Source organism: Bufo bufo, chromosome 11 (genome assembly GCF_905171765.1).
Source record: "Bufo bufo chromosome 11, aBufBuf1.1, whole genome shotgun sequence".
Taxonomy (NCBI): domain Eukaryota; kingdom Metazoa; phylum Chordata; class Amphibia; order Anura; family Bufonidae; genus Bufo; species Bufo bufo.
This window is the reverse complement of record NC_053399.1, coordinates 39,608,910-39,632,281: the sequence shown is the minus strand read 5'-3', so window position 1 is coordinate 39,632,281 and position 23,372 is coordinate 39,608,910. Positions and strand designations below refer to the sequence as shown.

Below are 23,372 nucleotides of genomic sequence, written 5' to 3'. Positions count from 1 at the left end.
GCAACAAACGTTCCTGCGAACGCTCGTTCCTGACAATCTGCCCGTCTAAATGTGCTGCCGATCACCTGATGAGCGAGTGAAATGCTCGTCCATCGAGTGATCCTGACGTTCATGCGGGCACATCAATTAGCGTTTCTGGGCAGCGGTTCGTGCAGTCTAAGTGATTTGCTGTTTAGAAACAAGGATTCTGTATTGGCACAAGGGTTCACAATAACGATCCCCCATCCTCATACTGTGGAGGAGATCAATGCATGTAAATGCAGCAGTCTCCTCCACTGAGCGAGCAGCCGACTGTCGGGAGGGAACGCTCTCTTCCCAACAATTGGCTGTTACATCGGGACGTGTAAACACGCCTTTACACATTTGATTATAGGGTCTTTATTTGCCAGTCAGCCACAACATTAATACCACCGGCCTAATATGATATAGGTCCCCCTCGTGGTGCTGAAACAGCACTGAGGTCTGTGAAGGTGTCCTGTTGTATCTGGCACCCAAACAAGGAATAGAACTTGTTTTTTCCACACCCCACAAAGATACTGGATCAGATTGAGGCCAAATCCATACCTTGAACTGTTTGTCATGTGCCTGTAGCAGTTCCTAAACAGGCTCATTATCCTGCTGAAAGAGGTCACTGTCATAAGGGAATACCGCTGCCATGATGGGTGTAATTAGTCTGTACAATGTTTGGTTAGGTGTCAAAATTACACCCACAAATATACCAGGACCCAAGGTTTCCCAGCAAAACATTGCCCAGTGTCTGCTTCATAATTCCCATAGTGTATTCTGCTGCCATCTCTTACCCAAGTAAGGCTGAGTTCACACTTCAGTTATTTGGTCAGTTATTTCCATCAGTTATTGTGAACCAAAACCAGGTTCGGGTCAAAAACACAGAACAGGTGCAGATAGTTCCATTATACCTTATGTCTGTGTAGGCTTCACTACTGGTTTTGGCTCACAATAACTGATGGAAGTAACTGAAGTGTGACTACTCCAGCCTAAGTGATGCACATGGTTTAAAAGACAGGCCAACTTCTTCCATTTCTCCATAGTCATGTTCTGATGTTCACGTGTCCATTGTAAGCATTATTGTGGACGACTTTTGGTAAGTACTAACCACTGCATACATATCAGAAACCCCACACATGGCCTGCCATTTTGGAAATGCCCTGTCCAAGTTGTCTGGCCACAAAAATTTTGACTTTGTCAAAGTCACTTTCTTCAATTTCCGTTAAACATCTGTTATTTTGGATGGGAGAATAAAGGAGGCTCTCTAACGGAACGGACACGAACGGATGCCCAATGAGCACAACAGATGCTTAAAATACAAGATCCGTTAGTTTTTTTAATTCTTCTTTTCTGCGGAACAGCAGAACGGAAAACAAAACGAGCATGTGAACAGCAGAACTAAGTGGTGTGAAAATGTAAAAAAAAAAGCACAAAAAGTTTGCACAGGTGACCTCAAAAAGTTGCTCAAAAAGAGCTCTATTTTCTGTCTTTTTGAAGACAGAATTCTGGAGAGCAGGGCATGATAAATTCCCTCCATGGTATTTTCAGGCCCTGATTAATGGTAAACCGTAAATTCTGTCCAATTTCAGTAAAAAGAAACCTTTGCATGCTGACACTGTTAATCTGTATAATTTTATCCGTCTTGTGTTTCTAAATAAGAATTGAGTGGAAGGGATGATGAATTGACGCGTGCTGAACTGTAACGCAGAAAATGGGCAACCAACGTCACGGCCTAGGCGTTACTATTAAATGTCCTTGTAGTAATTGCTGCAGTGAGCTGATGATATGTTATGTGACTTGTAGTTCACCTTTTATTCTTAGCTCATGACGTTACGCGGATCAGTGCTTGAAGATGCAATTCCGTCAACTGCGAAACACGGCACAGCGAGGGGACTGCCTCTAAAAGAGGTGCTCGAGCATATCATTCCTGAGCTGAATGTGCAAGGTCTCCGACTGGCCTTCAACACTCCGAAAGTTACAGAGCAGCTCATGAAACTGGATGAACAAGGGGTAAGTGCTGTGTGGTTTGTCTAAAGTCATTTCATGTAATCTTCCGCGTTGCGAACAGTCTTATTGATAGCGATTTGCAAGTTCCTGCAAAGGGATTTAAAGGGCATCTGTCAGCAGATTTGTACCTATAGAATTGGCTGACCTGTTACATGTGCGCTTTGCAGCTGAAGGCATCTGTGTTGGTCCCATGTTCCTATGTGCCCGCATTGCCGTGAAAAATTATGTTTTAATCAATGCAAATGAGCCTCTAGGAGCAACGGGGGCGTTGCCGTTACTCCTAGAGGCTCCGTTCTCCCAACTATGATTTTGGAATGCAAGTTATGCAGTCTTTTCCCACAAAATGATATATTCATCTGGACATGTTCTCCAGGCTGCCCACAGATAGGACTGTCTATGAATAATATATGGCGCCTATAGGCCTTAGCCTGTCCCATCCACGCGGTCTGATGTTAGAACATAGCCACCTACATATGGATGGTCACCTTGGTGCATAGATAGCTCTCTGTACGTATCGATTTTATGAGGTTACAGTGTGAAAAGGAACCTCTCTGATTTTGCCCTCCTGACATGGAGGAGATTTTTTATGGGGGGTAAAAATTGTAGTCTGGACTGCTAAGCAGACTATCGTAAGTGTGGAAGAAATACTCTGCGATCTCCAAGAGTAAAGTCCAGGTTAGACGGATGGCAGTCTGAAGGTGGCCGCATTGCAGAGAAAACAGTGTTTTAATAATATTTTAATTAGACCCTCGGTCTAACGAGGGCGTTGCCATTGCACCCACAGGCTCCCCTCATTCTCCTACGGCCCAACGTAAACATGCCTGGCCCTGAAGTTTGACGTCTGCACCTTCGCTTCAGTGTTCGGTACAGTACAGAAGCGCCCTGGTTGATGTGTACTGTGCGTGCGCTAAACATCGGCCGCGCTCCCGCACTGCACGACAGCTAAACACTGCAGCGCAGGCGCAAGACTTTGGGCCAGAGGTAATTCCATCTTCCCTGCCTGGCCCCGTCAGTGGGGGCGGGGCCTGTAGAAGAGTGAGCGGAGCTTCTGAGTGCAATGGCAACGCCCGTGTTGCACGTTTTATTAAAGCACTGTTTTCACTGCAATGGAGCGAGATGGGACTAACGCCGTTGGATTCAACTGACAAGGGCACATCTCCCATGTCGGCGGCTAGTTTTATTGGGAGGTATTTAGTGACGGGTTCCCTTTTAAGTCCTTCCTTCAGATGTGTCCTTCATTTATGGCTTTGGCTGCGAAAAACAAAAAACCCTGATTGTAAAAATCCAGCCAAACAGTGCATTATTTCTTGTATTGCTTGTTGCTTTCTTTCTTGGTCTTTGTTTAGTGCGGTCTGTGTACTTCATGGCCGGGTAACAATGCGCCTCTAATGCTGCCAGTCCGATCTGTTCAGTTTCAGGCACACCTGCGAGTATCTTTCTTTATTGCTGCGATAGCAAACTCATTTCTATTCCTACAGAGGCTAAAAGCTTTCTTTTGTATTGTAGAGATTGCAGTAACTACATCATGTTTAAAGCAACACACCCTATAAATGGCCGCTCCAACCTCCACCAAACCATGGCATTAAAGCGGTTTTCCCAGACCTTTTTTTTTTTTTCTTTATTTATTTTTTCTTTTTCTTTTTTACTGATGACCCATCCTCTGGATCGGTGGAGGTCTGACACCCGAGACCCCCGCCGATCAGCTGTTTGAGAAGTCACCGACGCTCCTGTGAGCGCTGCGGTCTTCTCTCAGCTCACCAAGCACAGCGCCGTACATTGTATAGTAGCTGTGCTTGGTATCACTCTCGGCCCAATTCACTCCTAGGCTACTTGACCGATGACCATGACCTCACATGGCCTAGGCAAATCTGAGAGAAGACCGCAGCGCTCCGGTTAGGGTACTTTCACACTAGCGTTATTCTTTTCCGGCATGGAGTTCCGTCAAAAGGGCTCTATACCGGAAAAGAACTGATCAGTTACAGTGGAGGAAATAATTATTTGACCCCTCACTGATTTTGTAAGTTTGTCCAGTGACAAAGAAATGAAAAGTCTCAGAACAGTATCATTTCAATGGTAGGTTTATTGTAACAGTGGCAGATAGCACATCAAAAGGAAAATCGAAAAAATAACTTTAAATAAAAGATAGCAACTGATTTGCATTTCATTGAGTGAAATAAGTATTTGAACCCTCTAACAAAAAAAGACTTAATACTTGGTGGAAAAACCCTTGTTTGCAAGCACAGAGGTCAAACGTTTCTTGTAATTGATGACCAAGTTTGCGCACATTTTAGGAGGAATGTTGGTCCACTCCTCTTTGCAGATCATCTCTAAATCCCTAAGGTTTCGAGGCTGTCTCTGTGCAACTCTGAGCTTGAGCTCCCTCCATAGGTTTTCGATTGGATTAAGGTCCGGAGACTGACTAGGCCACTCCATGACCTTAATGTGCTTCTTCTTGAGCCACTCCTTTGTTGCCTTTGCTGTATTTTTTGGGTCATTGTCGTGCTGGAACACCCATCCACGACCCATTTTCAGTTTCCTGGCAGAGGGAAGGAGGTTGTCGCTCAGGATTTCACGATACATGGCTCCGTCCATTTTCCCGTTTATGCGAATAAGTTGTCCTGTGCCCTTAGCAGAAAAACACCCCCAAAGCAAAATGTTTCCACCCCCATGCTTGACGGTGGGGACGGTGTTTTGGGGGTCATAGGCAGCATTTTTCTTCCTCCAAACACAGCGAGTTGAGTTAATGCCAAAGAGCTCTATTTTGGTCTCATCAGACCACAGCACCTTCTCCCAGTCACTCTCTGAATCATTCAGGTGTTCATTGGCAAACTTCAGACGGGCCTGCACATGTGCCTTCCTGAGCAGGGGGACCTTGCGAGCCCTGCAGGATTTTAATCCATTGCGGTGTAATGTGTTTCCAATGGTTTTCTTGGTGACTGTGGTCCCTGCTAATTTGAGGTCATTAACTAACTCCTCCCGTGTAGTTCTAGGATGCTTTTTCACCTTTCTCAGAACCATTTACACCCCACGAGGTGAGATCTTGCGTGGAGCCCCAGAGCGAGGTCGATTGATGGTCATTTTGTGCTCCTTCCATTTTCGAACAATCGCACCAACAGTTGTCACCTTCTCTCCCAGCTTCTTGCTAATGGTTTTGTAGCCCATTCCAGCCTTGTGCAGGTCTACAATTTTGTCTCTGACATCCTTGGACAGCTCTTTGGTCTCTCCCATGTTGGAGAGTTTGGAGTCTGCTTGATTGATTGATTCTGTGGACAGGTGTCTTTTATACAGGTGACTAGTTAAGACAGGTGTCCTTAATGAGGGTGACTAATTGAGTAGAAGTGTCTAACCACTCTGTGGGAGCCAGAACTCTTAATGGTTGGTAGGGGTTCAAATACTTATTTCACTCAATGAAATGCAAATCAGTTGCTATCTTTTATTTAAAGTTATTTTTTCGATTTTCCTTTTGATGTGCTATCTGCCACTGTTACAATAAACCTACCATTGAAATGATACTGTTCTGAGACTTTTCATTTCTTTGTCATTGGACAAACTTACAAAATCAGTGAGGGGTCAAATAATTATTTCCCCCACTGTATATCCCTATGCATTCTGAATGGAGAGCAATCTGTTCAGGACGCATCAGGATGTCTTCAGTTCAGTCTTTTTGACTGATCAGGCAAAAGATAAAACCGCTACGGTTTTATCTCCAGTCAAAAAAACAGAAGACTTGCCTGAATGCTGGATCTGGCATTTTTTTTCCATAGAAATGTATTCGTGCCGGATCCGTCCTTCTGGTCTGCGCATGCGCAGACTGAAAAAAATAAATGCCGGATCAGTTTTGCCGGATGACACTGGAAAGACGGATCCGGCATTTCAATGAATTTTTCTGACTGATCAGGCATTTTTAAGACTGATCAGGAACCTGGTCAGTCTTACAAATGCCATCAGTTGGCATACGTTCCGGCGAATGAACTGCTTGCCGGATCACTCTGCCGCAAGTGTGAAAAGTAGCCTTAGCGTCGCTGCCTTCTCAAGACAGCTGATCCCCCCCCCACCGATCAGATACTGATGACCTATCCAGAGGAAAAAAAATCTCGGAAACCCCCTTTAAAAGATAAGGAAAGTTACTTACCAAACATGGCTCTCTTGGGCACTGCGAGTTGGCAGTCACCTTACCTACAGAAGCCGGGGCCTGAGATGGTCGTGGCGATGTGTAGACATTACTCGACCTCAGTGGACCATGGAGATCGCTTCTTGTTGGACAGCAGCTCAGAAATGTTGAAAATGAAAAGATTTATGAGGCACTGTACGAAGGGGCCACAGCGATCCTGAGACTAAGTGCACATCTGTGCTTATATTCCAGTATTCTGCATATGCACCTCTGGCGCAGTATTGTCCTTTTTTTTTGCCGGGATCTGCAGTCATGGTTCCTACTGGAGCTGGAGATGTGAACCTAGCTCGAGAGCGCTGCATCCACTTGGTTGTTTACTGGGCATACCAGCTTCATAGCGCCATACTTTACATAGTGGCTACACCTGGTACTGCAGCTTAGTCTTATCAATCAAAAGTGAAGAAATTGGTGACAACTGTAACGTCGGGCACAGCCAATATAAAAAGTGCGGAGCTGTGACATTGTGCTCTCAAGTGTGCTGTGACCCCTTCAAACAGCTGAACGATGTCCGTGCCGAGAGTAAGACCCCCACTGATATAATATTGATGGTGTATCCTTAGGATAGGTCATACTTTTCAGTGTTACGGATAATCCCTTCAAGTACTCAAAAACATTCATTTTGACTGCAAACGAAAAAAAATATGTAAAAGATGGCCTGACGTTTGCACAATACTCAGTGTACAGCCACTAATCCAAGTTATTTCAAGGGGTTGTCCACTTTGAACAATTCCTAATGATTCTTAGACAATAAGAAGATCACAGGATCAACTCTACCAGGGATCAGCAACCTCCGCCACTCCCAGAATGGGCCTCCGTTCACTTCTATGGGAGTTACAGCAGTGCGAGTGTGCATGATCGGAGTTGTAGTTCCACAGCAGCTGGAGTGCTGAAGGCTGCTGGCACCTGACCTACACTGTAACCCCCAGCCTCCGTCATCTGACCATGGATGTGACCGCCACTCACACTCAATGAGGATCCAGAGCAGGACCCCCCCCCCCCCCCTCCACCCCAACACACACCTCAATAGGCTTTTTGAATTTGGGTTTTTGAAGGAGAGTGTTTCTTCAGTACATATCAGATTGTGGGAAGACGTTGAATCTTGTATTATCTATGTGTCACACTAATTGTACATGAAAAGCCTACAGCCGTGTTTCTAACGCCATCCATCATCAAAGTTTCATGTACGGGTTAAACGGTCTGCTTACACGCACCTCCAAAAATACTGGAGAGTTCCCTTACTATACAGCTCTCCACTTTGTATTTTACTGGCTCCGGGCATTGGAAATGTGCATGCCGAACATACATGCTAATTTCCTCTACGTAACTAGCCCCCAGCCAGTGTTTTTAGGTATCTGTCACATGCTAAATCCATGTTTGCTGCATTTTTCTCCTATACTGGGGAAACCTGGCGCCAGACGTCTGAGATGTACAGTGAATAGCATTTAGTATAATATAAATGTGTGGTGCTCTAAGAAAAGGCTCGTGAATCCCTTGTCTGTCTGCTCAACCTTCTTCTTGACTCAGGGGCGGACTAGGAACTTGGCCCTGGAAACCTAAAAGTGGCCACATGTGGTAGGCAAATCCAAATTGACAGAAGGCAGGGCAACACAAGTAGGCAGATCCAGCAATACTGTAGTGCAGAACAAAATACTACCCCTACAGCGCAAAAATACCACCCCTGCAGCGCAAAAATACCACCCCTGCAGCGCAAAAATACCACAGTGCAGCACAAAACACCACCCCTGCAGCGCAAAAATACCACCCCTGCAGCGCAAAAATACCACAGTGCAGCACAAAACACCACCCCTGCAGCGCAAAAATACCACAGTGCAGTGCAAAGATACCACCCTTGCAGCGCAAAGATACCACAGTGCAGCACAAAATACCACCTCTGCAGCGCAAAATACCACCTCTGCAGCGCAAAATACCACCTCTGCAGCGCAAAGATACCACAGTGCAGCACAAAATACCACCCTTGCAGCGCAAAGATACCACCCTTGCAGCGCAAAGATACCACAGTGCAGCACAAAATACCACAGTGCAGCACAAAATACCACCTCTGCAGCGCAAAGATACCACAGTGCAGCACAAAACACCACCCCTGCAGCGCAAAAATACCACAGTGCAGCACAAATTACCACCTCTGCAGCGCAAAGATACCACAGTGCAGCACAAAATACCAGCACCCTCACTGCAGTATTCAAGTATATCACTGTCCTACACTTGAATTCAGGAGGGCACCTGCGGCCTCTGGTCAGGTGTATAATTACCTGATGTTCCTAACATTTATTTAATGCTGAGAGCATCAGATCATTATGTACCCGGCCAACGGCCATAAGACGAGCTTGGGCATCTTGCCCAGCCCTGACAATCTTTCCTCTCCGAGTAGCGGCTCAAGCACAGAGGCTCTGCTTCCGCTACCGAAGCAGCAACTGTGCATGCACCACTACACTTCTGGGTAGCGCAGGGCATGAACAGTTGCTGCTGCGGAAGCAGAGCCTCTGCGCTTACATTGATACTCGGAGCAGCAGCACAGACATGAAATTGTCAGGGCCCACCGTGATATCCAGCCCCGGTGAGCAAGCGGGGGTTGGGGAGCCTCCGCCACCAGTGGGATCAGCCCCTCATTATAATGAATGAACCTCTTAGTACGAAATGATTCTCTCATCTCTACTATATAGACGAGGGGTAATGTGCACCTGACATTACACCTAGGCGAGCGTCTTGGACATAGACATTGCTATGGATGTTGGGCTACACCAGCCTCCACTATTCTGAGAAGGCTTTCCATGAGATTTTGGAGCTTGTGTGTGGGAATTTTCACCCATTTAACAAAAAGAGCATTGGTGAGGTCAGGCAGTGATGTTGGGCGAGACGATCTGGCTTTACATCAGCATAAAAATTAATTCCAAAGGTGTTGGATGGGGTTGCGGTCCCCGTGTAATTCAGGAGCGTCTATTCTTAGGACTCTATGTTGTGCCATTCCTTTATTATTCCTGCTAGAAGTTTTGAATGAATTGCTAGCAGTCTGCAGTGAAGGTCCAGTTGGTAGCGTGTCCCTGCACAGTCTGACATTGGCTCCACTGATTGGATACTCCCCAAACTGGTAGCACCCATCTGGACCTTCATTGCAGACTGCTAGTAATTCATTCCTAACTTCTAGCTGGAATGATAAATGAATGGCACAGCATCGAGCCATAAGAACAGAAGCTCCAGAATTATTATTATGTGGGGGATGCAGGTGACCGCTCCTCTCTAACGGCTACTACAAAGTTGGATGAGTCATACAATTGTGTTAAATGTCCTTGTATGCTGTGGCATAGGCATTACCCTTTAGACTAGCGCAACAACATCTGTGGCGTGACTTCTAGTCGCCGAAAAGTCGCACAACTTTCTTTGTAATGATAGTCAATGATGTCACGCTGATCCGCAAAAAAAATCCATCCAAGTTTTGTGTCACTGTCGCAGTGCGACCCCATTGACTGTCATTACAAAATATGTCACGCAACATGAATGTCGCACGACACATTTTGCAGCGTAATTGTTCCCTTTTTGTCGTGCAACCTATTGTCGCACAACGCACGTCACTGTGTACCCCTAGCCTTACTGGAAATAAGGGACCGATCCCAGACAGACAGCCTCATGCCATTATTCCTCCACCACCAAATTGTATACTAAACGCAATGCATTCCAGTAAGTAGCGTTCTCCGGGAATCCACGAAACCCAGAACTGTCCTTCCGACCACTAGTTATACGACAGTGAAGCCTTCTGTGTTTGTGCGGTTCTCTCTTTTTGTGTGCGCCTGAAATTGATGTTAGTGTTTTTCAGATAAATTGTATATTTTATTACCAAATCTGTTCCGTTAATATGGTAATAACAGACTTTGAAGAACACATTCTTAACTGTGAGATGTAAATCTTGCTGCACAAGTAAGTCCTTCAAGCGCGCCATGGCTGCCAAGGACTCTGTTATAAATAGAGGAGGTTTTGTGTGCAGTATAGAAGGTTGGAGTGGAAAATGAGAGTGGGCTCGCTCCCAGTTTCCGTGCTCTGGTTTCCACTTTCTTATAGCTTAGGCAACTGAAGAAATCTATTAAAGTAAGGATACTTGGACCCGCTGCGGCCTCAAACACACGACCATGTGTGTTCTGCAGATCCGGGCTGTGTGTGCGCGCCTCCATGTTTTTTGTTTTTTTTAAACTCCTGTAGAAATGTATTTTCCTTGTCCTAAAAAAAATTGGACCAGAATAGGACACTATCTTTTTGCTGTCTGGCGGAACGGACAAACTGATGCGGATATTACAAGGGGTGTTGCCCGTATCTTTTGCAACTCCATTGAAATGAATGGGTCCGTATCCGATCCTCCAAAAATTTGGTGGTGTGCATTAGGCCCTAAGGTCATTGTTTAAAAAAAATGGAGGAGGAAGAAGACCAAAACCAGAATCTAAATCTAGGGCACAGCTGACACTTTTTTATTAGGTCGCAGAGGTACAGAGAAAGGACACATCAGTCATCCGTCAGAATTGCCCCAAAAAATTTACCTCCGGAAGTAACCAAAAATGTTCTAGTTATAAAAGGGAAACCAAGTCCTCCGACCTCCTCCCCCCCCCCCCAACTGCGCGCCATATGTAATGACAATAAACATCAGCATCCCGTAGAAGATTATACGGGTATGGGTTGATGTCCACGCACCTGTTCACACACATACCAGGAGATTACGGTAATCTGAGCTTTGTTGTGACTGGCCGGGTCTCAATAAATTTTCCCAGTGTTGTAAAGAATTTTTGGTTGGTCATAATTAGGTTTAATAAAATCAGAAATCCATTTTTACGTTCCTAGAACCGACTGGGCCCTATAGCAGATTTTTGAATGCCACAACCCCCTCTTCGTGTTATCAGAGGGTTATCACAAATAGATTGCATTACTTCTGATATGGAGGAGTGCAACTACTACAGCACTGACCTGTAAGCTAAAGCCCTGATCTAACTATTGCATTTTTTTGCACAAAACGGTGAGGGAAATGTTGCTTAATGTGAGAGGAGCACTAGCATCCCTCCTTAAAGGGGTTATCCAAAGTATAAAACATGCCCATTAGGCCAAGGCCCCTCATATAGATTATACTTACCTGTTCCCCGGGACCCGCGTCGCTCTGGGTACTCGCATTGCAGCTGCATCTACCCGTCGCACGGACCTGCCGTCTGGGGGAGCTCCCAATAGCAGACTGCGACGTAGGCCCAGGATGCTAGGGAGGCTCGTCCATGTCACGGCCTGCTATTGGTTGCTTTCCCCATCGCCAGATGTTTGAGAGATGCAGTGGCGGCCGTGCAGGGATCAGGAGTGACGCGGGAACCGTGGAGCAGCTAAGTATAATCTATATGAGGGGCGTGTTTTATACTTTGGATAACCCCTTTAAAGCACTTGTTCTGAATACGTTTGTAAGTAAAAATGTATTACAACTCTATTATAATTTATTATATGACTTTTTTTACTGCATCCTCCTGCTGTCCATGTGCCTAACCAGAAATCTAAAACAGCTCAGAGCTGCTGTAGATTTCTGGCTTCATTTACACTAGAAAACTGGCGTAAATGAAAATAAATTTGTCGGGGCAGCTGGCTATGCCTCCTTGCTACGCCCCCTTTTAGAAAAGTGGCGAAAAAGTGGGAGATGCGACAATAAAAAATAAAAATAAAAAGTCTCGCGTGCAACTTTTTGACACCAATTTTCAGGCTCAAAGGAGATTATAAAATCTCCCCATGGAATCCAGATATTTCCAAATTATTAATTGCAAAGGGAATCCAAAGTCTCCCTTTAGGAAGAATTTCCAGATAAATAATATTTATCAGAAAATGTATCTAAAGTTGGCAAACTATCTTTACTTGTAAATGGCCTAAAAGAAAGCAATCCACCTTCACAAGGCAGTTATGGGATATTTTTGTCAGTGGACAGTAGATATACAACATGTTTTGTCATTATATCCACTAACAGCTTTTTCTCATTCCAGCTAAGTTACCAGTTGAAAGTTGGCATCATGTACTGCAAAGCGGGTCAGAGCACAGAAGAAGAAATGTACAATAATGAGTCGGCTGGGCCAGCCTTCGAAGAATTCCTTCAGCTCTTGGGAGAAAGAGTGCGACTTAAAGGATTTGAGAAGTACAGAGCTCAGCTCGATACTAAAAGTAAGAAAACTCAACTAGATCCTGTTCTTCAAGAAAATACTGCGCTGTGTTTAGTGTCGCCCATAAAGTGTCTGTCTGCTAATCTGTTGTACAGGAAGTTTTGTGTCAGACTTTAAATTAAAACGTGTGTAAATTCATTTTACTTTTCCATTTAAATTTATTTTATGACTAATTTAAAGGCGATGTTCACCTTTTTGGTGGCAGCTTTTTTTTTATTATTGCATTTATACTCAAAAAATTTTTTTTTCAATTGGTCTTTATTAAAAATATTGTGCCATTTTCCCTGCACAGCTTTGAGTTTATCTAGTAGCTGGTTCTGATTTTTCTCTCTGCTTAGTTGCTGAGGGGCTGCTTATCTCTGATCTGATCTCATTATATCTAAATTTTTATTTTGCTGACAAGAATGTGGCTTAAATAAGGGGTTAAAACCTTTTAGTAATTTACAGATGATGGTTATTAGATGACCAGCACAAAGTGAAAGTACCATTCACACAGCTAGAGAAACGGTTAACACTTTGTGGCAGAACGGCTTAATATTTTTAATAAAGACCAATTTAAAAAAATTATTTTTAGCCCAAAATTAGTAAAATGCAATCATAAAAAAAAATTGCCCCGGAAGGTGAACATAGCCTTTAAATCATTTAGATAGGATTCACACCTTTTAGTATGATAGAGCCACAGTTTAGTGATTATTGTTGTTTTTTTTTTTTTCGTGTTGTTGGGGTGGCCATTTTGACAAAAAAATGACAACCAGGAAGTGCAGCCATATTGTTTGTCACTTTTCGGGTAGGTTCACACAGTTCTTTTTGGAGGAGATTTTGAGGTTGATTTTCCTGCAGGTTTTTTAGCCCAAGCCGGAAGTGGATCCAGCAGGAAGAGGAAGTAGAAGCTCTTTTGAACACACTTTTGGCTTTGGCCAAAAAACCTGCAGGAAAATCTGCCTCAAACCCACCTCCAAAAAACTCAGTGTGAACCTACCTTTAATTAGCTTTTCTGAAGTTTTGTCAGCCCATTCAATCAATAGTGAATCTATTGAAAAGGACAAGTGTAACAGCCCGCGCTGACATGTTTTGTTCCCCTATTTTTTGCACCTAGAAATGTAATTAAAGAGGTTTTCCACTTTTGATAGTTGCTTAGGCCTGTTCACATGTGTATGACAATCCAGTTGTGTTTCCCCCTAGTCTGGTACAGAAACGCCATAGAGAAACTGATGCCAAAACTGATTCCATGCTTGCCTATACTAGCAGTTTTTGTGATTGGCGGCAGCACCGGACTGGGTCACAAAGTGCGCCAAAATGTCATCAGTTCAGTCCACCTCAGGCATAAATGATAAATGAAAACCCAGCCACACGGTATAAAATACCAGATGCGCACAACTGTCTTTCAAGCGTCCCGCCGCTCCAGTGCCAGCTGCCCCACAGGCCTCTGCCAGCCTATGCTTGTATTGCTGCAGCGCTGACCTGCCATACGGCAGCATGTCCGCTGTGACTAGTGATTAATCTGCTCATCACTGCTGCGGCGTGAACATTTGCTATTTCGTGCCATAAGCAGCTGCCAAAAACTTTTCAGAAACCAGGGGACCCCTTTTAAGTACCATAGATTATCGGGCCCATATAATAATACCTAGTGGAATAATACCTTGTTTTCATGGAGCATTGGCCTGCTAAAGTAATAGCAGACTGTAGGGAAAATGTCTAGTTTAATCTCATGTATGAGATGGTCAGTCCAAAATAAGTGTGACCAGAAAGGTAAGAGATTTCTTTGATATGTTAGAATTTCTTAGTTCTGTAAGTAGGACTAAGGTTCAGATAGTTAAAGGGGTTGTCCACGTCGTTCATCCTCGTCCCATATTTCCTTGTAGGGCTTTAAAAGCCGACACACAGTTTTTCATGGCCATTTTGCATCCGTTTTTAATGGCCGTTAAAAACTGTCTTAGGGTCCATTCACACATCCGTGAATGTGTCCGCACCCGTTCCGCGGCCCCAATCTGCGGACACAGTGTGCTGTCCGCCTACGCATTTCCGGAGCGCGGCCCCAATCTTCCGGTCCGCGGCTCCGGAAAAAGATAGAACATGTCCTATTCTTGTCCACAATTGCGGACAAGAATAGGACATGTTCTGTTTTTTTCAGGAGCCGCGGACTGGAAGATCGGGGCTGCGCTCCGGAAATGCGGATGCGGACAGCACACTGGTGCTGTCTGCATTCATTCCTGCCCCATAAAAAATTAATGGGTCCGCACCCGTTCCGCACACATTCATGGACGTGTGAATAGACCCTAAAACGGAAGAATTTCATTAGCTTTTTTTTAATTTTTTTATTATTATTATTATTATTATTATTATTATAATAAACATCGCAACCCCTGCAGTGCCCTCACAGTATTCATAATTCCTCCATAGTGCCCTCTGGACATCACATGGCCCCCATAGTGCCCCCCAGGATTATTAATGCCCCCATTAGTGGCTCCCAGTACCAATAATGCCCCTATTAATAACCCCCAGATCTCCTTGTGTTTGTGTAAAAAAAAATATATAATAAAAAATACACACCTCATTCATTTGCACCCGCAGGGATAGTCACTTTTCCCTTGATGCAGGCGGCCCTGCAATCCCAGCATGATGACATCACCTTGAGCTCCCAGTGATCACGCTCGCACCGCATGGTGACTCCATCAAGCTGGGAGTGATTTTTTTCCCCCCCTAAAAATCAATTTTTCACTAATGTACCCCTTTAGTGACCGTTAGACAGGTGCACTCCTTTCTAAACGGCCCCATTGATTTCAATGTCCTGTGTTTTGATGACCACTATTTTAAAAAAGTGCCATGCGAAAAAAGCCTTGTGTGATGGCAGTTAAAAAACATCTGTCACACACCCTTTTTTTATGTGGCTGTAGCCCAATAGTGCTCTTGATTGGGACCCCCCCTCCCCCCGCTATCGGCCAGAACGTGTGTCCCCACAAAGACTGAATACTGAGCTGATCCGCAGTTACATCCACCATGGGTTCTGGCGACAGGACCCCCATTACTGGTTAGTATCAGGAAATAAGTGCAGAAATCCTCCTTTTAACTCTTTCCTATTCCACTCACACAAGTACGCCCATTACACAGATAAATGTCCCTATCGACTCGTCTCTCGTTCTTGTACCCTACAAGTGCAGAGCTCCTCCTGACTCATTAGGAACAGAACATAAAGCCCACCCATCTGTCTGCAGACTCCAGACCACCATCAAAAAGAAATGTGTGATTCATTGTTCCAGAAAGCATTCCCTGGCATGCAGCTCTGTCGATTCAGCGCATCGGAAACGTGAAATGATTGCAGGGCTGGTTTTCGCAGCAAGCGTTTTAGGCATGGTTCAGCTCACATTTGGAACAGTTCAGTTCTGAGGAACCATGTTTTTATTTGCCTTGCCCGGCAACGGGAGGCGGCAGCTGTAAAATCGAAACGCATGGTAAAGACGTCCATCCATACTGTAGCAAGCCGTCTGTGTTCACTGCCGTCCTCGCTTGGAGAATAGATGAGTGTATTGAGCTAATGTGACATCTAGACATGGGGCTCCAAAACTTTTCGGTAAAGAGACACTTCAGAATGAAGAACATATTTTTTTTTGGGGGGTGCCAATCATATCTGTAATAAACCAAAACACTTTGGGGGAGATTTGTCAGTGTTTTTTTTAACGCCACTTTTGCACCCTTAAAAAGTTGTACATTATGGGGCACACCATGATTTGCAACTTTTTGAGCTTCTCAACATTTTTCTAAAATGTGGTGGGGCTTAAAGTGAGAGGGTCGGAGCCTCCCGCGGCCTGCCAGATTTCTATAATTTATGTCAAAAACTGATGCAAATTACAGCTCAAGACTAGCCCACCCCTTGCTGGAGTACATGGAGGGCCGAAGAGGCGCCTAATTTATTAGGAGGCATCTGCCCCTTGATGAAATAGGCACATCTTACTCTTAAGAAATTAGGCACATCTCATTCCAGTGCGCAGGAGATCGGCTGCTGCAGAAAACGCCAGTCTTCGTAAATCTTTGTACGTGTTTCGGGCAATGAGAAGAGATCTCCATCATGATCCTGGCCTTTCATAGTCGCATAGCTATTAGATGGTGTGGTCAATAGCGATCACAGAGTCAAGGGGATGTCTTGTATTGCTGCTTAGGCCTAAGTGGGACTGAGTGCCTCATAGGCCACGTGACCGAAGAAAGCAAAGCCACATGGCCTAGGAAAAGGCCTAAGCGCTCACAAAGTGCCGCAGTCTCTTGATACAGCTGATTGTTGGGGGAGCCTGGAGGTGGAGCCACCACTGATCAGATATTGATGATCTATCCTGAGGATAGGCCATCAGTATTAAAATAAAAAAAATTCTGGAGAACTGCAATACCGCACACGACCTCTGATCAGGGGTGGTGTTGTTGTTTTTGGGGGGGGGGGGGGGGGGGAAGAAAGCAGCCATATTTTTGTTTAGAGGTGAACAACGCCATATATATATATATGTGTGTGTGTGTATATGTATGTGTGTGTATATATATATTATATATATATATATATATATATATATATATATATATGTAACTTATCCTTACATTTCTTGGGCTGGAAATAAAAGCTGAAATCTGCTGGAAGCTTCGGCTCTCCATGAAACCCAATTATCAGCCAGATAAGAGCATTTAGGGGCTATATACACGGTGCTTTTTGTCTGTGACATTTTGCTGCGGACGCCAATTCTGAAATCTTCCTTCTTTTCTGCCTCCCATTCTTTGCAGTAGGAGGCAGCACTGAAGATCATGAGGCGGTGATTTAAAGTGACATGTGGGATTTTGGCGTTGCTGTGACATGGCTGTCCGTACCAAAATTCAGCGGAATAATACGCTGTGTGAACGGCCCCTTAGTGAACTACGCTGATAATATTTTTTTTTTAGGTTTTCATATATGCAGAATAATATCACTATTCTCTTTCATAACCCTTGAGTTTTATGAGTGAAATATAAAGGGAAGATGCGAGAACAGAATAAACCGCATAGAATTGCATAATACATGGGAGGGTACAAAGCCAACGAGCCAGGGGAAGACAATGGAGACTATAGAGGAACACTATGTACCAGCCGCCTGGTCTTCTCATACCGTTCATTTGGTCCATACATCCAGATGACTCATGGCGTGGGCTGATACATTGCCCAAGTCCTTCTCTGTGAACAAAGAACTATGATAGACGCCAGTACATCATTTATCACTGCGAGACAGTCAGTGGAGTCAAGACGATTCAGATGGGGTCTGTGATTTATATCATTATCTGCCGACACTTCTTTACCGCCACTGATGAACCTTCTCTTAGAGGGGTTCTCCCGTGAATGATTTAAATTGGCTGCCAGCAACCTGTCCTGGAATGTGAGCAGAATTGGTTGCCACCACTTGCAGAAACTGTAAGCGCTCAAGCGCTATCATATACTACATATTGGTGAGCGCTCCTGTCAGGCTGCTCAGCCATGATGGCATATCATAGGCAGGATCCCCTTTAATGTGCACGTTTTCTATCCTAAAACCATAGACTATTTCATTTGGTGCTTCTCCCCTTATGTTATGTACATTTCAATTCACCATGTTTTTCGAATAGTAGAGCGCTTTCAAGAAAGCGCTTGCCACCTCTTCCGTACACCCCATTAAGTTTTGTACACCCCAGAAAATTGCAGATTGCCTAGTCCAATAAGGAGTGCAGACATTAGTATATGGTGTCACTTATAGTAGTATTATTCATGTATCCTGTGGGCATGTGCCCTGCTGTTGCTCCCTGGCGGTCTCTGTAATCAGGGAGTTAGGTGGAGATATCCCTTTGTGTTTTTTTCCTCCCCCATTGATTGATTGTTTTCACCCATGTAATTGTTTAATTATACTCCATAAATATTTTTGTTATATTTTATATGATATTCTTTGTGTATTTGTTGTGGGGCTATTAGCTAGTTCTATTGTAGGAGTTGTTTTATGGTTTACTAGGCCCCAAGATGTATTTCTTTATGTAATCTGAGGTACTGGTTGGTTCTTAATGTCTAGCATCTACCTGGAGATTAACCCGCGTACACGCTAAACCTAAGCATAGAGCATGATGTGACTGGGGTCTACAGGGCGCACTGGACACGGAAATAGCAGCAGGATTGTTTAGAGGATAAATGTAACCTAGCTGGAAATCAGGGAGTTAATTTTCCTTCTTTTATATTTTTTTTTGTAAATCATGTTAAAAATTCCTTCTCTGTTCCTGATGGCTACACATACCATAGGAGGGTGAGGAATTCCTACAATCTTCTCAGTCCGTTACCAGTATCACATGTAATCCCTCTGTTATGCACAGATATATTTTTCTAAGTTTTGTCTGAAAACTGATAAATATTAACCCTTTTTTGTATTTTTTTTATTTTTTTTTACAGCCGATTCCACAGGTACCCACTCTCTTTACACAACCTATAAGGATTATGAGATCATGTTTCACGTCTCTACCATGTTGCCATACACGCCAAACAACAAGCAGCAGGTAAACATATCTTATTTCGCATATTGTGCCGCTCCTGTTATTCTTCCTGGAAATGTAAAAATAAGGCTGTGTTCACATCTGGGTCAGAGACTCCATCAGTCAGTGCCGTGAGCTTGAACCTATATTGACAACTATATTGTATGGCATTGTCCCCTTACATACTTTGACACTGTCCACATAGGGCCTTTACATGGGCCAAGAATTTCGGGACTATATCTCAAACTGTTTTAGACGATGTAATGTATGTTTGGATCTGCTCCTGAACCTTTTCATGACCTTTCCATGGCATCATATGTTAGATTTTGCTTTTACAAGCTATAACGCCCCTGTTTAATGGTCTGTAAGAGATCTGCCCGGGCACTTCACCAGTCTGGGGGGGGGGGGGGGGAAGGGGGATTTCTTTAAATTTTGGACACCCTGGGACAGAAAAATTAAGATAGGGTTATTTTGCACCGGAATATTGTGCCTGCATCATTTTTAGCTTGCGCCAAATTTATGATTTGGGTTGTTAAATGTCTAAATCTGTGATAATGTTTTAGAAAGTGGTGAAGGGAAAGATGCGACACAAAAATCCCTGTTTGCGACACAATGCGCCACTTCGGAGTTGACACAGTTTTTGTCCAAAACATCTGCCGTAAAGAGGTGCAAAGTAGGGGCAAAAAAAAAAAACTGCCATGAAAGTCATCACAAATCGAGACACCTAAAAGGATAGGATAGGTCATCAATATCAGATTGGCAGGGCTTCAGTTACCTGCACCCCCACTGATCAGCTGTTCGAAGAGACTGCTGCACTCCGGTGAGTGCCACAACTTCCTAGGCCTGTCCATAGGATAGGCTATCAATATCTGATTGGTGGGGGTTCAATTCGGCGATCGTCTGTTTAAAGAGGTCTCTGCACTTACTAGGGCTCTGTTGAGCGCTGCTGCTTCTCACAGCTTACCATCCACAGTGCTGTACATTGTATAGAGGCTGTGATTGGTAATGCAGCTCAGCTCTATTCCTTTGAATGAGATTGAGCTGCACGTAGGCCATGCAACCAATGAACATGACCTCGCATGGCCTAGGAAGAGGCCTTAGAGCTCATGGCGCCACAGCCTTTCCATACAGCTGATCGGCGGGGGTGCCCGGGAGGAGGACCCTCCACTGGTTAGATATCGTTGACCTATCCTGAGGATAGGCCATCAGTATCAAAATTCTTTAGAACCCATTTAATTAGGTAGAGCTGCAATATCCCACACAACTTATGGACAGGGCTGGTGCTGTGTTTTGGAGCCATGCAGCTAGGCCATGTGACCGATGTACAGTGAACATCCCTGGGGTAGGAAGAGGCCTAAGCTCGGGGCAGGTCTCCGAACCTGATATTGATGATCTATCCTGAGGATAGGCTATCAAATTCCCAGATAACCCCTTTTAAAGGCTACTGTATGTCTAAAGCCTCTTTGCTAGTAGTCTTGATTTCAAATTTCCTACTATTTTTTTGTGTCTAGAGCTTCAGTGCAGATTCATGGTTACAAACAAACCTAGGGGAGTCTGATCCTGCATTCATACTCTTTAACTTGTTCCCTATTTCTTACTAACCTACACATTTTACTTAAAGGGGTTCTCCGGGAATTAAGAAAATGAAAATACTTAAAAGATAACTGTCATTTTATTTTTTATTTGCTAGTTTATTAGAGCTAGGCATGTATACCTGAGTTAGTCTGTCAATGATTGCCAAAAGATCTGTAATTACCTTATAATAACAGCTTTCATTAATGTCTCCTGGCCCTTTCCACTTCTCCCTTAAAAGACCGTTGCTAGGGCTCATCTGTCTCCCAATTTAATGTAAACAGAAGAGAGGGGCGGTTCTTCACACTGCATGCCTGCACATTAGGCTTCAGAGTGAGGAGGCGTGTCTTTCAGTAATCTAATCTGATTGGCTGGCAGAAAGCTGCTGGCTACCGCAAGTGTGTATGGAAAGTAAGGGAAGGCAGTTTTGGCCTCAGAGAACTGGCAACGGAGCCATCTTGAGAAGATTCTCATATTGTAGGATTCAAGACAGCTGTAACTAAGGGGAAAACGGTGGTATGTGAAGAAACTAAAGATTGCTTTATGCATAATGCTGCTTCAGCAGTAACATGTGCTAAAATACATTTTTTGATGAGTTATCCGTTAAATATTACTTCTTCTCAAATACCTTTCATTGTTTATAATGGCTCGTTTTGTTGGGGGAGCAATCATCAGGGGAAACAAAATGGCCGCTGTCCCATTAGTTCACACAAAACCTGTCCTGACCACACATGAGGACAAATTACTTTACAACACTGAGGTAAAGAGTTGCCTCATCCTCCTCTCTGCTCTGCTTGTCAGGGATTATTATTCCGAATACAGCTGATAAGAATCTCTGGGGAATTTAGTTTATGAGGAGACATAAAGTACAGAGAGGATGGACAGTACAGACTGGTGATATGGCGCTATGGTGATGGTGACTGCATACAAGAGCTGCTGCTCATTAGCCACACCTCACCCTCCTCTCACGTCTTCTCATCTTCATTCCCACTGAGATTCACCTGTATTCAGGATTATGATTCCTGACAAGTAGAGCAGAGAGGAGGATGAGGCAGCACTATGGCTTGTTGTGGTGAAGGAACTTGTCCTCCTGTGTGATTAGGACAGGTTTTGTGTGCACTGATAGGACGGCGGCCATTTTATTTCTCCTAATGATTGCTCCCTAGACAAAACAATCCATTCTAAGTAATAAAAGATATTTGTGAATAAATTTATTATAAAATAATATTTAAGTATTTTCATTTTTTATTTTATTTCTGGAGAACCCCTTTAACCTCATAAGAGTCACGTTAAAATTGGAAAAACCCTCCTAAAAATGTCACTTTTTTATTGTAGATTTGTAGTGTCTGCAGTAAATCTTGTTGGCGCACAACTCAAGGGACACTATTGCATTTTTAACCCCTTAGTGACATTATTAATTTTAGTCTTAATGGGGTTGTCCCATGAAAAATATTCTACAGTTTGGAAATCAGCACCTGGATCTCAGTACTTTTGTAACTGCATGTAATTAAAAATGTTGTATAGCCACTGAGTTATTCAATAAAATGTATCTGTATCGTGCCACTTAATTTTTTTTATTTGACCTGCTCACTGAGATGGCCGCACATGCTCAGTTTCATCTTTCAACTGCCCCCTGAGCTGTGATAGGCAGTGAATGGACACGCCCCCTGAGCTGTGATAGAGAGAGAGAGCTGAGACACGCCCCCTGAGCTGTGATAGGGAGAGCTGAGACACGCCCCCTGAGCTGTGATGGGGAGAGCTGAGACACGCCCCCTGAGCTGTGATAGGGAGAGCTGAGACACGCCCCCTGAGCTGCAGCAGAAAAGACACTCCCCTTGAGCTGTCAGCTTGATATAAATCTAGCAGAGCAATGAATGAGGAGATCTCTGGATCCATGTGAGGTACACGGCTGGTTCTAGCTTTGTTAGAAAGAGATTGTCATGTACTATACGATGTGTGAGTCTCATTTTTTACATTATTCATGGGATAAACCCTTTAAGGACCAATAATATTTTCCCCCTTTGTGTTCTAGCAGTCCTAAACTTTAAATTTTTTCTTCTAATTTTTTGTTTAGCAGGATAAGTTGTAGGTTTTTTAGGAACCATTTTGGGATATATATATATATATATATATATAGTGTATTTTATTTTTAAGGGGCATGATTAAAAAACTTTTTTATGGTGTTTACTGTGTGGTAAAAATAACGTAATTTTATTATGTGGGTCAGTACATTGCTAATACCATGTTTTTATATATTTTTTGACAGTTTTTTTTCTCTCTACTCCTGCAGCTGCCCCCTCATTCTTCTCCACACAGAAGAGGGGGGGGATGCTTTAACTGCTCATATCTCTGGTTTGGTACCAGCTAGAGATTTAGGCTTTGTATTTGAAAGCTGGCATTCCAAGCTTTCAGACACATTCAGTACAGGGGAAGATATCACTGATAGAAATCGGGATGCTGTCAATGCAGCTGAAAGTGAAAGTAAAAACAGGTTTTACCCGCGATTATTCCCGACTCGATTTCTATCAGTGATTTCTCCTCTGCTTGGGCTAATGCTGTCATTTTGGTCTTGAATGAAAGCCTGGAATGTCAGCTTTCAAACAAGACCAGTTGCATGTTTCTAGCTGCCATTCAGGTGATAGCAGCATCTAAAACAGCCCTCCATTTTCTGCCCGAGCCCAGATCGGGCAGAACAGTTAGCTACTTTTCCCACTGTTAGGTGGTTAAAGGGGTTTTCTGATTTCACCATGTTGATGACCTATCCACAGGATAGGTCATCAATATCAGATCAGCCACTGCAATATTGATGAGCAGGTAAGCAGTGACGAGCATGAGCAATGCGTTCTTTTCATATAGCTGATCGTCGTGGGTATCAGGAGTCGGACCTGGCGATCTGACACTGAGGACCTATCCTGAGTATAGGTCATCAATATGGGCAAAGCTGAAAAC

At 43.9% G+C, this 23,372-nt stretch overlaps 1 protein-coding gene across 6 annotated transcripts in view; it reads left to right on the top strand.

Moving 5' to 3' along the window:
- SIPA1L1 (signal induced proliferation associated 1 like 1) overlaps positions 1 to 23,372 on the top strand; it is a 246,180-nt gene that overhangs the window by 130,782 nt on the left and 92,026 nt on the right. For all 6 annotated transcript variants that reach the window (XR_005774835.1, XM_040411977.1, XM_040411979.1 and 3 more), the window contains exons 5-7: positions 1,828 to 2,016; positions 12,187 to 12,361; positions 18,772 to 18,875. Coding sequence is in view for 5 of the 6 variants with exons in the window: in XM_040411977.1 (XP_040267911.1) it covers positions 1,828 to 2,016; positions 12,187 to 12,361; positions 18,772 to 18,875 (468 nt within the window). In the remaining variant the exon portion in view is untranslated. The remainder of the gene's footprint in view (positions 1 to 1,827; positions 2,017 to 12,186; positions 12,362 to 18,771; positions 18,876 to 23,372) is intronic.